This window comes from Silene latifolia, chromosome Y (assembly GCF_048544455.1).
Source record: "Silene latifolia isolate original U9 population chromosome Y, ASM4854445v1, whole genome shotgun sequence".
NCBI classification, from domain to species: domain Eukaryota; kingdom Viridiplantae; phylum Streptophyta; class Magnoliopsida; order Caryophyllales; family Caryophyllaceae; genus Silene; species Silene latifolia.
In genome coordinates, this window is record NC_133538.1 from 250,218,231 (window position 1) to 250,235,870 (window position 17,640).

Sequence of the window (17,640 nt, forward strand, 5' to 3'; positions counted from 1 at the left end):
TGTTGTATCACCATTATTAACATCTTCTTGAAAGATAGATTCATCAGTAGGAGTATCAACTTGTGATCTTGCCTTTATTTTAAATACTGCTGACCACTGATCTTTAACTCTTTTGATATTTGGATAAGGAGCATAGCCAACTTGTTCCACTTGATATAAATCCTAGTCGTCATCATCATCATCATCATCATCATCATCAAGTTTATATTCCTTATATACTTGCATTCCTCTTTCTCAGTTATCTATCCAATTACATTTGAATAAAATAACGTTGTAAGGGTTTTTCTCGCCAGTATAAGACAACTCAACAACTTCATTTAGGGTTCCATAGTAGTCAGTGACACGGCTATCGCGTACCTGTCAAAAATACCAACTGGCTCTAACTAATATAACTAGGGAAGTCGGGTCGAATCCACAGAGAGGTAGGAAATTGTCAGCTTAATCTAAGTTCGTCAAGGTAACCAAATTGGGGGGGTTTTTAATCGTGATATTCTAAACTAATAAGAAGGTAAGGAAGAGAAAATAAGAGAATAAAGATTAACCAAGGAGAGAAAAACAGCTAAGACAGACGGTTCACCATAATCATTCGGTCAAGTAATCTAGGTCTCAGGTCAATGCAAATACGATCTAAGGAGCAGTGAATATCTCCTTTCGGTCTCAATTCGCCCTAAAGCGTAAATAGCTTAGCTTTCGCCCTAACTACAATACCCTATTGTTCGCTACTAGTCTCGCCTTTTCCAACCTTTTGGTCCAGGTCAAGGGTCACTAAGATATAAATGTCTAATTGCGTCGACTCAATTAAATAGATACAGATAAATGCAGCAATTAACAACGAAGATTATACCAGCATTAACCCAATAAATCGATTACTATTCCCTCATAATTATGGATCCCCTATAGCCTTAGCAGAAGAAAATTAGCTACTCATTATTATCGAATTAACAATAACAACAAATAAATAATTGAAACTAGACATGATAATAAACTAATAAGGAATGAGTTAAAGCAATTATGATAACAATAAAAGGGAAGAAGGAATTAAAGCAAATGATTAAAAATTAAGAGATTAAAAGAGATTGATAATACCAATAAAAATCCAAATCTGAGTAGCCAAAGAGTAAAGGAAGGGTAAAATCCAAAGAACATTAACCAGTGATAGAGTAAAAGTGAACAGATCGAAAACCCGAGTTACGTTGTTCACTCCTTCAGTCTTATACGAAAAGTTCCATCCTAAACCTAATCTATGGACTAATTACAAAAGCCCATAAGATAATTAGGCGGAAAAAATATTTAGAAAGACAAACCATTCGATCGAGTGGTAATAAACCACTCGATCGAGCAACTATACGTCAATCCTCTCGATCGAGTAGAAATAAACTACTCGATCGAGCACTCCTTGCTTTGTCTCCTCTTTTGTATACTCGGATTGGTCGATCGAGCATCCTTAGGCATATAAAGCATTCGATCGAGCATAAAATCTACTCGATCGAGCTGTTTAAGCACGTTAGACCTTGAAGCACTTCCCGAATCCAGCTCACGCGTCTTCCAAGTGTTAGAATTCCAAACTCCGGATCCTCATTCTCCATGAATGCATGCAAATGGGACGGATTAAGGCTCGATTTAGCTCTTCTTTGGTCAATTCCTGCAAATTACATAAAACGAACCAAAGTAGAATATTCGGGGCATTTGTAGCTAGATGCTACATAAAAAGTACAGAAATGTGTGTAAAAATGAGGTAAAAACCTTATATAAAAGACACGCATCAAATCTCCCCAAACCAAACCTTTGCTTGTCCCCAAGCAAAAATGAATGCAACTAAGAATAAACAGTGGAACGGGACCAACACATCAGCTACAAATCACCCACGAAAACCAATTTAATGCAACGGCTGACAAAGTGGCAAAAGAAAAGTGCAAACGAGTTGAATCAATGTTCCAAACTTACTGAACCGTCGACCTTGCAAGATTCAAAAGATATCGGACTCTCACGGGTCGCTCGTCACTCAAAAATTAGGCACAAGGTGAGTATATATGTGAAAGATAGACAGAAGTAAAGACACTCACCTAACTCGACCTATAAGAACATGTATGCAGTTAACATGAATAAAGTCTCTACAACCATACATATGCATTCCAACCATACTAGTGACCAAGACACATGTCGAGGACTTACATTTGGGTAAGTGAGGTAATGGGTAAGAAGGGGCTAAAATGAATTGGATATGTGGGGTTAATAGCCAGGCTAGCAACAACGAATCCAAATATAACTGCATCCCATCTTCATACTTAATATAACAAAATAAAACAGTGCAAATTCCATGCACTAAACTCACTAAACACCAATACTTGTCAACTCCCCATAAAGTATAGATAGAACATGGGAGTGAAAATCATTATACAATTTTTTTCCTTATCCATATGATTTTTCTTTCTTTTTCTTCTTTTCTTATTTCGTTTTTTTTCTTTTTCATTCTCCTTTTTTTTTTCTTTTTCGTTCCATTTTTTTTTTCATCCAACAATTCTTTTTCTTTCATTCCCTTCAGTTCTTCACCATCTTCTGAAATCAGATAGAATAACCAAATTGCGATAAAACATTCCAACAACTACTCGTCACTAGCTCGGCTAGGGTATGAAGTATTATAGAAAGTAGTTAATAGGACAAAAAAGGCAATTTGGCTATGTGGGGCTCATGGGTAGAATGAAATAAAGGGAACTGCCTCTCCTAACATGTGTCACCATCCACAGACCGAATACATACAGGTATTAAGAAGACTAGACTCATGCTTATGCAAATTGATGTTACATGCCTTAAAGAGAGTACTACTCACATCCTAAATGAAACTGGTCATGAATGTCACCAGTTTATAAAGCTCTAACCTCAGAATGTAATGTAGCTTGTCGATATGATGAATCAAGTCTATTCGTTCAGATAAGAGAGAAATAAAAACTCGTAGATCATGCACATAATCATGCCAACTAAATGTCAAGAATATGCAAGGCTCAAGTAAAGATTCACTGTAGCGTCAGAGTTCAAACGTTCCGACTCAAATTAAACGTGAATTTTTTTTTTAATTTTTGGAATTTTTTCTAAATTTTTGAATTTTTATGATTTGATTTTTTTTGAATTAATTAAAACAACAATGCATGCGAAAATAATTAAACGTGCAAGCGAAAATGCAAGAAAACATGCAGACAGACATAGATATGGATGCATACCTCCCCAAACCAAACCGTACAATGCCCTCATTGTACCAAAAATAGGGAAAGAAATGCAAACTAAAGGGAAAAGGAGAAGTGGAGTCGGAAAACTTACAAAACGTCATAAAGAGGGACCTCCCTAAACCGACCATGAAGATGGGAGGTCAAAGAAAGTCAAGCAGTAGCTCAATAGACGTAAAACAGCCGCTGGAAGACGAAACTGCTCGATCGAGCAACTTGGAATAGCTCGATCGAGTAAACTGGTGGATGGAAGTCCTCGATCGAGTAAAAAACTACTCGATCGAGTAAACGTGATTTCTGCTTTGGTCGATCGAGTAAGAATATCACTCGATCGAGTGAAAATTACCCCAAAAAGTGCTCGATCGAGCATTAAACTACTCGATCGAGTGAAGTAACCTGCAAAACACGCATTTCAAAGCAACAGAAGCATAAAGAGTTCGTAAGACAGCGTCTAAAGTTCAACAAAAAGCTAAAGAAAAACAAAAAGTTCAACAAAAGTTCAATAAAAAAACAGTCCATTTGCCTCCCGAAAGCGCGGTTTATGAGGTCCCGCACGACCTTTCTGGTATCAATTAACTGGCGCGTCTAGCTCGTCAAAGTACAGGACTTCGACACGATTGTCTGCTTCATTCGCCTCGTGGTAATGCTTCACATATTGGCCATTCACTTTAAACCTATGACCCTCGGCATCTTCGAGCTCCACGGATCCAAATTTGGTAACAGCTGTCACCGTATAAGGACCACTCCACCTGGACTTCAGCTTGCCAGGAAACAATCTCAAACGGGCATTAAACAGCAGCACTTTTTGCCCAACATGGAACTCCCGAGGTAGAATTCTCTTGTCATGCCATCTCTTCGTCTTTTCTTTGTAAATGCGCGAGCTATCATAGGCATTAAGCCTAAACTCTTCCAACTCATCTAGCTGCAAAAGACGATTCTGACCACACAACTTAGAATCAAAGTTAAGCTCACGAATTGCCCACCAAGCCTTACATTCCAATTCAACAGGTAAGTGACATGATTTCCCATAAACTAACCTATAAGGTGATGCACCAATTTGTGTCTTAAAGGCAGTTCTATAGGCCCATAATTTATCCTCTAACTTAAGACTCCAGTCCTTCCGTGATTTAGAAACTACCTTAGATAAGATCTCTTTTAACTCGCGGTTATAGACCTCAACCTGACCAGTAGTTTGGGATGATACCCCAAACCACGCCGGTGTTGGACACCAACTTTAGACAGAATAGAAGTTAGTTTCTTTTCCTTAAAGTACATTCCCCATCACTAATGACGACCCTAGGGACACCAAATCGGGGAAATATGACCTTTTTGAACATTTTTATCACGGTCTTGGGATCACAATGGGGTGAAGCAATTGCCTCAACCCATTTGGACATATAATCTACAGCCACTAAGATGTACCTGTTACCTTTACTAGACGGGAATGGTCCTTGGAAATCAATGCCCCAGACATCGAAAACCTCAACCTCTAAGATGCCATTTTGTGGCATCTCATGTCTCTTTGAAATGTTCCCTGATCGTTGGCAAGCATCACAAGCTGAAACAAAAGACTTAGCATCAGCAAACAAAGAGGGCCAGAAAAAACCAGACTGAAGTACCTTAGCCACGGTACGCGATGGACCGTGGTGACCACCATAGGAAGAGGAGTGACAGCCTTCCAGGACTACTTTGGCCTCCCACTGCGGAATACACCGTCTGTAGAGACCGTCTGCACATTCCTTAAACAAATAAGGATCATCCGAAATATCGCTAGCGTTATACGTAAAACGCTTCCTCTGCTGATGAGAAAGGGTCGGCGACTTGCCACCGACAACGAAGTTAGCTATATCTCGCATACCAAGGTTCTTGGTCAACAAGTAGACGATATAAGAGCAATTAAAGTATCGTCGGAAAAGAATCATCAATAGGTAGAGAATCTTCCCCTTCTTGTCGCATCAGTCGCGACAAGTGATCGCTTCTACAACGTTCTCGGCTCCTTTCTTATCCTTAATCTGCAAATCAAACTCCCGAAGAAGGAGTATCCATCTCAATAGCCGTGGTTTAGCCTCCTTCTTAGCAAGGAGATGCCTCAAAGCCGCATGGTCAAGAAAAAAAGAACTTATGACCCAACTAAATAAGTACGAAACTTCTCTAAGGCATAAACTACAGCTAGCAGCTCTTTCTCAGTGGTAGTGTACTTCACTTGAGCCTCATCCAGAGTTCGGCTCGCATAATAGATCGCGTTCAAAGCTTTGTCCTTCCTTTGGCCCATCACCGCTCCCAGTGCATAGTCACTGGCATCACACATTATCTCAAACGGCAAGTCCCAGTCGGGAGGCTGTATGATCAGCGCAGAGACTAAAGCCTGCTTTAACCTGTTAAAAGCATAAAGACACTCATCAGTAAAAACAAAAGGGGCATCCTTAAGTAGCAACTGTGTAAGTGGTTTAGCAATTTTTGGGAAGTCCTTGATAAACCGGCGATAAAAGCCGGCGTGACCAAGGAAACTCCTCACCCCTTAACATTACGGGAGGCGGTAATTTTGAATCACTTCCACCTTTGCTTTATCAACCTCTATTCCCCTATCGGAAACTAAGTGCCCTAAGACAACTCCCTCGTTGACCATAAAGTGGCACTTCTCCCAGTTCAGACAAGATTAACCTCAATACAGCGCTGCAACACTTTCTCATGGTTAGACAGACAGTTAGAAAAATCAGTTCCATAAACACTGAAATCGTCCATGAAAACTTCTATAATAGACTCAATATACTCTGAAAATATCCCCATCATGCACCTTTGAAAGGTCGCAGGGGCATTACACAAACCAAAAGGCATCCTGCGATAAGCAAAAACACCCTGAGGACAAGTAAATGTAGTCTTAGCTTGATCGTCTGGGTGAATAGGGATCTGAAAGAACCCGGAATACCCGTCTAAATAGCAGAAAAATTTATGAGAAGCTAACCTTTCTACCATTTGATCAATAAAAGGAAGGGGAAAGTGATCTTTCTTGGTGGCGGCATTAAGCTGTCTGTAATCTATACACATCCGCCAACCAGTCACTACTCGAGTAGGTATTAATTCATCCTTATCATTCTTAACTACAGTTGTCCCTCCTTTCTTCGGGACCACCTGTACTGGACTCACCCATTTAGAATTGCCAACAGAATAAATAATACCTGCGTCTAGCAGCTTCATTACCTCAGCCATCACTACATCCTGCATCTTCTGGTTCAGCCGGCGCTAACCCTGTCTGCAAGGTTTGTGATCTTCCTCCAGCTCTATCCTGTGTATACAGATATCGGGACTAATCCCCTTGATATCGTCCAGTGAATAACCCAGTGCTTTCCTGTTTTTCTTAAGTACAGCTAACAAAGAGGTTAGCTGATCATTATCAAGCTTAGCGCTAACAATGACTGGAAATTGCTCAGTACCATCTAAAGAGACATATTTATGATGAGAAGGGAGGGGCTTACGTTCCGGCACCTTTAACTCAATGGAGCAGAGAGTGCTAATCATTTGTTCCACTTGCTCTCCCTCATGCTCATCTAAATCATCAACAAGCAAATCCAACGCAACGTCATCGTTGTCTGGGCTATCTGCACACTCATCAAAAAGCATAAGGGCTTCTAGTGGGTCCTTCAAAAAGCCAGTGATCGCGTCATTCCCAACTGCAAGAGTCAAACGCCCTTGTCTGACATCAATAACAGCCTCAGCTGTACAAAGGAAAGGTCTTCCTAAGATAATTGGGGTCCGGGTGTCCTCAGCTATATCTAAAACAATGAAATCTACTGGAATAAAGAGCTTGCCTATTTTCACAGGCACGTCCTCTAAGACACCTAAGGGCTTCCTAACAGATCTATCAGCCATCTGTAGGGTAATGTTAGTCACTTTAAAATGACTCATGTTCAGTTTCTTGCAGACAGGAAGGGGCATGACGCTAACACTGGCTCCTAAATCACAAAGAGCCTGATCAATGACCAAGTTGCCTATAATACAGGTAATAGAAAACCTGCCCGGGTCTTTCATTTTAGGTGGACCCTTATTTAAAAGCAAATTACTAGACTCTTCCATAAATGAAATCGTCTCAAATTCACTTAAATTTCTCTTACGCGTCACAATATCTTTCATAAACTTAGCGTAAGTAGGTACCTGAGTAACAAGTTCGGAAAAAGGGACAGTTACCTAGAGGTTCTTCACAACGTCCACAAACTTACCGTACTGTCGCTCGATCTTTGCGTCCTTCAGACGACCTGGGAAGGGCACTCTGGTAGCAATGAGTGGATCCGCAACTTTCTCTTTACCTTTATCAATGCGTGACACCTCCACAGCAGGGGAAGATGACACGGTAGCGGAATTGGATAGTAAAATAGGATCTCCGCCACTTCTGGTACTCGATCGAGCACAATTACCACTCGATCGAGTGGTTTCACATTGCAATATACTCGATCGACCGTTCTCCTTACTCGATCGAGTAATGTCCTTTTCTGATTTACTCGATCGAGCGTTTTTATCACTCGATCGAGTGATTTCTTCAGCAAATTCAGTCGATCGAGTAAGAATATCACTCGATCGACCATCTTCAATTTCTGCACTACTCAACCGACCAGTATTTTACCTCGATCGAGTGATGGGATGAATTGATTCACTCGATCGAGTAGATAGATCACTCGATCGAGTGTCTTGATTACACGCAGCAAGTATTTCGGCTAAAAACTCATCCATATCATCCTCCGGGGCATCTTCAGCTATCAGAATCCCGTCTTCCGGTTCCTTTGGCTCTTCATGAGTAAGACCAACTAGGAGGTTCGTTGCATTGGTTGGATTGCATGTCGATAGAAGCTTGGCTTGGTCACTCGCGAGTGTTAACTGCGCGACTTGTTCTCTTAATTCCGCTATGACAGCTTCTTTCCTGTTGCACTTCTCATCAAATTGTTGTGATATGCTCAACATAAAAGATTTCAATTTGGCAATTTCCTCATTTGCAGGAGGAGAAAATAGCTGCGGCGCTGGCGTAGAAAGAGCAGAGACGTTCTTTATTTCTTCATATAGCTAAGAAAAAGGAACTCCTTGCTTGTATTTCTGATAAGCAAGGACGCGCTCTATACTTGCCAAGCATCCAATAAGGTCATGCCCTTCCATGCCACATCTACCACATGGCTCTATATGTTCAGTAATCGAACAAACCTGTAATTTAGACATTCTGGCAAATAGACTTACAAAGCAACGAACAACCTGCAAAACTTATCAAAACTTTGCAGAAAGAAGATCAGCCTCAAGGAATAAATTCCTTGAGATGAGAGACAAACTTAATTAAAGCAACAAAAATTGCGCCACCTCCCCGGCAACGGCGCCAAAATTTGACACGGCTATCGCGTACCTGTCAAAAATACCAACTGGCTCTAACTAATATAGCTAGGGAAGTCGGGTCGAATCCACAGAGTGTAACATTTCGTGTTTATCTAGACTAGCTGTATGTTTGACTGTGTTAGTTATACGGGATGTCTTTTATATTCGGATGACATGTTTGGTATGGGAGCGAACTTCGGGACGAGGTTCATTTTAAGGGAGGAAGACTGTAATACCCCGTATTTTATTATCGATTGAGCGAGATATTATTATTTAATAGTAACGTAAAAGTAATTAAATCATGTTATTATGGTAATGGTAAAAGCGTAAAGGTAATTAATTGATTCATTTTGTAAGATGAGTCGGGTTTATAGTTTTAGGTGGCATGTTGGGTCAAGATGTTATAACCCATTTACCCACTTACCCATTTACCATTTTACCACTCACCAAAACCCTAAAACCAAACCCTAATTCAACCTTAAAACCCAATCCCCTTCCTACCGTCATTTTTACACACCATCATCATCAAACCTCTTTTCCTCCATGCCGCAAGCCTCATTTACGGCCAACGAGCGCACGCCGGTGAGTGTGGAGGGATTAGGGCCTGCCGTGAGTCTAGGGAAGCTGTTGCTGGTGGACGAGGGTTGTTGTACTTGCCGGAATAGCACAGATCGACGACCGTCGTAGGTAAGGTCCCCTGTTTTTCATTTCTGTCACGCTAGTTTGATCTGGGTTGTACGTCGTTTAGGGGCTGTTATAGCAGTCGTCGGGGTGTGGGATGTGTTGCTGGTTGTGAGTTGAGTCGTGTGGTGGTAGGTTGAGTGGTTGTCGTCGCTGTTGGTGGTTGCAGTGGTGGCGTTTAGGCGCCGGGGTTGATATGGGTAGTTTTGTTTCATTTCAGACATGGGATAATGGGGTGGCACCACCGTGGACTCGGGGGAGGTCGAATCGGTGGTGCCACATGTGTCAGAGTCGCCGTTCGACGGTGGTGTCAAGGGTGGTGGTTAGGCGAGGTGGCAGAGATGTGTCGTGGTGGCAGGCGAGTCAGAAATGGGCCTGTTGTGGCGGCAGAGTTGCAGACAGGGGGTGTTGGTGGTGGTGATTCTGACCACCGGCGTGGGTCGACACGTTGGTGGTGGTTGGAGGTGACCGAGGCGGACCGGTGTCGCCTGGTGGTCGGCGGTGAGGGCTGGTGGTTGTTGGAGGGAGTTGTGACGGGTTGAAGGGGGTGTGTTTGTGTGTCGGGTGAGTTTATTGTTTTTGGGCATTTTTGTTACGGTTTCTATTTTTAGTAAGTCGGAAAATATGTACATTATTATTATTTCTATTATTAGTTTTAGTTATTAAGTCGATATTAAGTACCGATGACGGAATCATATATTTAGGCTTTGAGTCGGGATTCTATTTCGGGAAGGTTACTATTTTTACTGACCTGCTATTTTTAGTAAGTTGCTATTTTGGAAACTTCCCATTTTAGGAAACTTTCTATTTTGGGTAACTTACATTTTTAGTAACTTCTAATTTGGGAAAGTTTCTACTTATAGTGACTCTTGAGTATGGGAACGGGAATAGTTAAGTGAATTAATTATGTTATGTATATGTTTAGGTGGCGAGTTTCGGGTGGAGTACTTCTGATCTGCAGTTAGCTTATTACCGCTATTTGAGGTAGGGGAATACACTGGACTTGATATAGTACTATGTGATTGGATTGATTTGAATCGGTGATTTACATGTTATAATATGATTGTCTGATTTAATTCCGTTAAGTATTATCGTTGAACTGTTTTAATATATTATTGCATCGGAGTTGGTGGAGGTGGAGGTGAGTATGGTGTGGTGATAAGGCCCAGGCGGGTTCTGCAGGACTTGCCCTGGTGTCCTCAGCTGCGTGCTGGCAGATCGGCTATGGTCAATGTATAGTCTGGGGATCGGTATGGTTGGGTTGTCCGGGTTATGAGTTGTGATGGCGGTGGTGGTGATGGAGGAGCATGTGTATTATGTTCTTTGTTTTATTGTATTACCTACTCGCCTTCGCGGTGACCCCGTGTATTCGTGTACGCCCTGTGATGATCCAATTATTGGTGAGCAGATTGACGGGTATTTCGTAGATCGATGGGAGCTGGCCGGGAAGAGAGCTTGGATGATCGACTTAGTGCCTAGCCCACCTTAGTCTTATTAGTAGTTTTATCAGACTTTATCTTTTGGTCGTATTTTGAGACTTTGTTTTATTTCCAGTTGTAATCTCACTATAAACATTTTAATAAAGTAGTGTGTTTTCTTCCCTTTGTTATCTACTGCCTCGGGTTTCCGAGATGGTAACACCATCATTTATCTGAGGAGTCCTAGTTTAGGCCCTTAAATAAATGGGGGTGTTACAAAGTGGTATCAGAGCCAGGTTCCTCAGGTCTAAACCAATGAATCTAATGAATTTAGGAAGAGTCAAATAAAATGAACCCCCGGGATAGAACTGTTAGGAGCACACTAAAGGTAAGGGATGAGTTAGGGGCCCCCTCACACCGAACCATTGGCCCTCTCAGTTTGACCCGGGTACCTTGAGATCATACGAGAGAAAAGGGTAGAGTATGAAAATTGTATGATATTGAACATGAAGGACTATTCTATGATATGGGAAATTAGGCAAGGTGATATGCTGTTAGTATGAGCACACATGTGTTTAATTGTGATTCGGAGGTAAGAATTGGCATGATAATGAAGTAAGATATATATATATATATATATATATATATATATATATATATATATATATATATATATATATATATGATGCTTAAGATTTTAAGATGGATGTTATGTCTAGTGATATGCGGTTATGTGATCCCTGAACCATGTTAGCTAGATATGTAGGGTAGGAGATGATTAGAATTGACTAGAGTAGCCGATGTAATTCTAGTGTTGCAGGGAACACTACTGACTCTCCTAAAATTTTTATAGACATGCCTCCGAAAAGGGATACCGCTGCTAATGACACCCAAGTGGAGTTGAATTGGCTCCGAGCTGAGAATGAGGCCCTAAAGGCCAAACAAGTGGATCCGGGAAAGATGAGCACCATTGTGGCAAGGCATAACCCCACAATATTCACTTGAGAGGGGGAACCTCAATTGCTGGGGGAATGGTGTAGAGAATTCACCAATCTGTTTGAGCTGATAGCATGTCCGGAAGAGCTGCAGGTAGATCAAGCTGCCCACTATCTTAGGGCCACGGCCGGTAGGTGGATCGGTGGAACAGAATAAGGTGGAGATACGACAGGTTGCTAGGGATCTTGAGACGGGACATGTGTCTTGGTTGGAATTCCAAGAGTTTCTGAAGAATGAGTTCATGCCCGAGTTCCAAAAAGCCAAGCTACGGGAGGAGTTTGACACTTTCAAGATGACAGAAGACATGATAGTGGAGGCTTATCATCGGAAATTTCGACAGTTATCCTCATACATTGATGACTTTGGGCAGAATGAGGCTATGCTGGCTATGAGGTTTGAGTGGGGACTCACTATGGACATCAAGAAGAGGCTCATAGCAGCTCCACCCACCACAGTTCAGGACATTTACTTGAGGGTGGTGCTCCGAGAGGCTCTCGAATGCATCAAGGCCGATAAGAAAGGCAAGGCCGAGAAAAGGAAGTCGGAGACCACGAGCGATATCATGGGGCAAAGAAGCGAGTTCGGGCAGATATGGTGGGTACTCCACTAACGGTGCCCCGGGGGTATGAGAGCTCGAGTGGAGGCGGCCGGGGCACCGGCGGGGAGGTAGCTGCGGGGATTACTTGTTTTGGCTGCGGAAAGACAGGGCACAAGAGGTTTGAATGCCGATCATCCGGGGTGAATCGATCTGGTGGATACAGGCACCTATGTCCGGGTTCGGTGGCTCTCGTTCGGTGGGGTCAGGTATAACGTTATCGCACACCTATGTCGGCTATGGGGGAGGTGCGAAGTCCGGAGCTAGTAACGATTACCGGGAAGCTACAACAACTACCGGAACCGTAACCAAAGCAGAGTCGGCAGAGTGGGAGTACCAACTTTCGAGGATCGCAAATGAGGGGAACAAACAATCTGGAGCAGCTTCTTCAAGTCAGAGTGGGGCTAAATCCAGTGGCAAGCTCTTTGCCATCGGCAAGGAGGCAGCTAAGAATGACACTCATGTGGTGACTGGTACATTTCCTGTTAACTCTAAACCCACCTTTGTGTTGTTTGATTCCGGAGCTACACATTCCTTTATATCTACGCAACATGCCAGAGTCTTGAACCTTAAGTCATATGATAGAATTGTTGATTCGGTAGTTGTACCTTCGGGGGAGTCGGTGTCTTGTGATAGAGTCTACACTGGGGTACCAATCCAGATCGGGGAGGTTGTGTTTCACTGTGACCTTATAGAGTTTCCATTGGGGGGTTTTGAGGCGATTCTGGGGATGGACTGGTTAGGGAAATACAAAGCTTTTATCGATTGCTATCAGACGAAAATCTCATTGAGGGGACCTAAGGGAGCTAGGGTGTCTTATAAGGGGTATGTGGTCAAGACAAGAGTCAAATTCATATCTGTTAACACCCTAAAGTCGAGTCTGAGGAAAGGGGATCAGTTGATCTTGTGTCAGATGTGGGATAGTGAGTCGGAGACCCCTAAGGTGTCTGAGATTCCAGTGGTGAGGGAGTTCGAGAGAGTATTTCCGGAGGACATTCCAGGGTTACCATCGAAAAGAGAAGTGGACTTTTCCATTGATCTCAAGCCGGCACGTGGCCGATTTCTAAACCACCTTACCGTATGGGACCAAAGGAGATGGAGGAATTGAAGAAGCAGTTGGATGAGCTAGCAGAGAAAGGTTACATACGGCCTAGTGTTTCACCTTGGGGAGCACCAGTGTTGTTTGTTAAGAAGAAAGATGGAAGCTTGAGACTTTGCGTGGATTACCGTGAGTTGAACAATGTGACCATCAAGAACCGTTATCCTTTGCCAAGGATCGATGATTTGTTTGATCAATTAAGTGGAGCCGGAGTTTTCTCTAAGATCGATCTGAGGTCGGATTATCACCAGTTGAGGATTAAGAACGAAGATATACCTAAGACCGCTTTCAGAACCAGGTATGGGCACTATGAGTTCGTGGTCATGCCATTCGGGTTGACTAATGCGCCAGCGGTGTTCATGGACTTGATGAATCGAGTGTTCAGTCCTTACCTGGACAAGTTCGTGGTTGTGTTCATCGATGATATCCTAGTATACTCCAAAAACGAGGAAGAACATGAGGAACATTTGAGATTAGTATTGAAAACCTTGGAGGAGAACCAGCTATATGCCAAGCTGAGCAAGTGCGAGTTCTGGTTGAAGAAAGTTTCTTTTCTGGGGCATGTGATTTCCAAGGAAGGGGTGTCGGTTGATCCTAGTAAGATTGAGGCAGTGACAAGATGGCAGAGTCCTAAGAATGTGGGTGAGATCCGAAGCTTCTTGGGGCTAGCAGGTTATTATCGAAGATTTGTCAAGGACTTCTCAAAGCTCGCAAAGCCATTGACGTCATTGATGCGGAAGGAGAACAAGTTTGTTTGGGATGAGAGTTGTGAGGAGGCGTTTCTAACCCTCAAAGAACGTCTCACTACAGCTCCTATCCTTGCACTACCAGATGGGAATGATAATTTCGAGGTGTATACTGATGCTTCCAAGAAGGGTCTGGGGTGCGTATTGATGCAGAACGGGAAGGTAATCGCTTACGCTTCTCGACAATTGAAGACCTATGAGGAGAATTACCCTACTCATGATCTAGAGTTGGGGGCAGTGGTGTTTGCGCTTAAACTATGGCGACATTATCTTTATGGAGCTACCTTCAAAGTGTTTTCCGATCACAAGAGCTTAAAATACATTTACACACAAAAGGAGCTGAACATGAGACAGAGGAGATGGATCGAATTGATTGGCGATTATGACATGGAGATACTTTATCATGAGGGGAAGGCGAATGTCGTAGCTGATGCTTTGAGCAGGAAATCCATCCATGCTTTGAGCGGTGCGGATCTAGGGTGAGGATGCATAATGAGTGCGAGAGATGGGAATCCACGTGATCCGGAAGGAGAGACTCTTGGGGACTTGACCGTTGAGCCGGAGTTATATGAGGAGATCCGAGAGTTCTGAAGCCGATGCTAGAATTCAGAAGTGGCGCATTGTGAAAGAGAAAAAAAGCGAAAGTGGGGTTGATTCCGAGTTTGTTATCCATATCGATGGTAGTCCGAGGTTTGGAGGACGGTGGTGTGTTCCGGATAATGAGGAGTCAAGAGGAAGATTCTTGCCGAGGCACATGCTACACCATACTCAGTCCATCCCGGGAGAGATAAGTGTACAAGGACCTCAAGAAGACTTTTTGGTGGCCGAATATGAAGAGGGAAGTTGCTGAGTTCGTAGCTCGATGCTTGACGTGCCAGAGAGTGAAGGGTGAACATAAGAGACCGCAAGGGAAGGTTCAACCATTAGATGTGCCGGAGTGGAAGTGGGAGAGCATTTCCATGGATTTCATTGTTGGGTTGCCTCGAACTCAGAGAGGTAACAATATGATTTGGGTGATCGTGGATAGGCTAACCAAGTCGGCTCACTTTATCCCCATGAAGGATACTTGGAGTAAAACCGAGTTGGCCAAGGCTTATGTTCAGTATGTGGTGAAGCTGCATGGTGTGCCCAAGGACATCATTTCCGATAGAGACTCCAGGTTTCTATCCAAATTATGGCAGAGTTGCGATCATTAATGGGTACTCGATTAAAGATGAGCACCGCTTTTCATCCAGCTACAGATGGTCAGACAGAGAGGACTATTCAGACACTCGAGGACATGTTGAGGGCTTGTGTTTTGGAGTTCGGTGGGTCTTGGGAGGAGAGACTGGGGTTGATTGAGTTTTCATACAACAACAGTTATCACGCTAGTATTGGGATGGCTCCATTTGAGGCTCTATATGGCAGGAAGTGTAGGAGTCTTGTGTGTTGGGATGATCGAGCTGATGCGGTAGTTTTGGGACCAGAGATGATTCAGGAGATGGTTGAGCAGGTGCAGATCATTCGACAGAAGATGAGGGCTGCCCAGGACCGGCAGAAGAGCTATGCTGACGCTAGGAGAAGCGACATTTCTTTCAAGGTGGGAGAGAAAGTACTTCTTAGAGTGTCTCCGATGAAGAGAGTGATGAGATTCCGGAAGCGGGGGAAGTTGAGCCAGAAGTTTATTGGGCCATATGAGATCTTGGATAGAGTTGGAGAGGTGGCATATCGGCTAACCCTACCACCAGCTTTAGCCAGGGTGCATAATGTCTTCCATGTTTCTCAGTTGCGGAGGTATTTGAGTGACCCTTCACATATTTTGAGCCATGATGTGGTCGAGGTGGACGAGCAGTTGACCTACATCGAGACACCTAAGGAGATTTTGGACAGGAAAGTTAGAAAGACCAGGCACGGAGAGACTGCATTAGTGAAGGTGTTGTGGACTAATCATAAGGCAGAGGAGGCTACCTGGGAAACCGAGGCCGCAATGAGAGAGAGTTATCCACATCTTTTTACTTGAGGTAAGTTACGGGACGTAACTTTCTTTTTAGGAGGGTAGAATGTAACATTTCATGTTTATCTAGACTAGCTGTGTGTTTGACTGTGTTAGTTATACGTGATGTCTTTTATATTCGGATGACATGTTTGGTATGGGAGCGAACTTCGGGACGAAGTTCATTTTAAGGGGGGAAGACTGTAATACCCCGTATTTTATTATCGATTGAGCGAGATATTATTATTTAATAGTAACGTAAAAGTAATTAAATCATGTTATTATGGTAATGGTAAAAGCGTAAAGGTAATTAATTGATTCATTTTGTAAGATGAGTCGGGTTTATAGTTTTAGGTGGCATGTTGGGTCAAGATGTTATAACCCATTTACCCACTTACCCATTTACCATTTTACCACTCACCAAAACCCTAAAACCAAACCTTAAATCAACCTTAAAACCCAATCCCCTTCCTACCGTCATTTTTACACACCATCATCATCAAACCTCTTTTCCTCCACGCCGCAAGCCTCATTTACAGCCAACGAGCGCACGCCGGTGAGTGTGGAGGGAGTAGGGTCTGCCGTGAGTCTAGGGAAGTGCATCGGTGGACGAGGGTGGTTGTACTTGTCGGAATAGCGCAGATTGACGGCCGTCGTAGGTAAGGTCCCCTGTTTTTCATTTCTGTCACGCTAGTTTGATCTGGGTTGTACGTCGTTTAGGGGCTGTTATAGCAGTCGTCGGGGTATGGGATGTGTTGCTGGTTGTGAGTCGAGTCGTGTGGTGGTAGGTTGAGTGGTTGTCGTCGCTGTTGGTGGTTGCAGTGGTAGCGTTTAGGCGCCGGGGTTGATATGGGTGGTTTTGTTTCATTTCAGACATGGGATAATGGGGTGGCACCACCGTGGACTCGGGGGAGGTCGAATCGGTGGTGCCACGTGCGTCAGAGTCGCCGTTCGACGGTGGTGTCAAGGGTGGTGGTTAGGCGAGGTGGCAGGGATATGTCGTGGTGGCAGGCGAGTCAGAAATGGGCCTGTTGTGGCGTTTTGTGGCGGCATAGTTGCAGACAGGGGGTGTTGGTGGTGGTGGTTGGAGGTGACCAGGCCAGGCCTGGTGTCAGGCCTGGTGGTCGGCGGTGAGGGCTGGTGGTTGTTGGAGGGAGTTGTGACGGGTTGAAGGGGGTGTGTTTGTGTGTCGGGTGAGTTTATTGTTTTTGGGCATTTTTGTTACGGTTTCTATTTTTAGTAAGTCGGAAAATATGTACATTATTATTATTTCTATTATTAGTTTTAGTTATTAAGTCGATATTAAGTACCGATGACGGAATCATATATTTAGGCTTTGAGTCGGGATTCTATTTCGGGAAGGTTACTATTTTTACTGACCTGCTATTTTTAGTAAGTTGCTATTTTGGAAACTTCCCATTTTAGGAAACTTTCTATTTTGGGTAACTTACATTTTTAGTAACTTCTAATTTGGGAAATTTTATACTTATAGTGACTCTTGAGTATGGGAACGGGAATAGTTAAGTGAATTAATTATGTTATGTATATGTTTAGGTGGCGAGTTTCGGG

General features: G+C 43.2%; 1 protein-coding gene across 1 annotated transcript; it reads left to right on the forward strand.

Annotated features, from left to right (window-relative positions):
• The first annotated feature begins 15,567 nt into the window (after window positions 1-15,567).
• LOC141630429 (uncharacterized) lies at window positions 15,568-16,098 on the forward strand. The gene is made up of 2 exons (XM_074443251.1): window positions 15,568-15,837; window positions 15,931-16,098. Exons 1-2 carry the CDS (start codon window positions 15,568-15,570, stop codon window positions 16,096-16,098), a joined length of 438 nt encoding a protein of 145 aa, XP_074299352.1.
• Window positions 16,099-17,640: the final 1,542 nt, after the last annotated feature.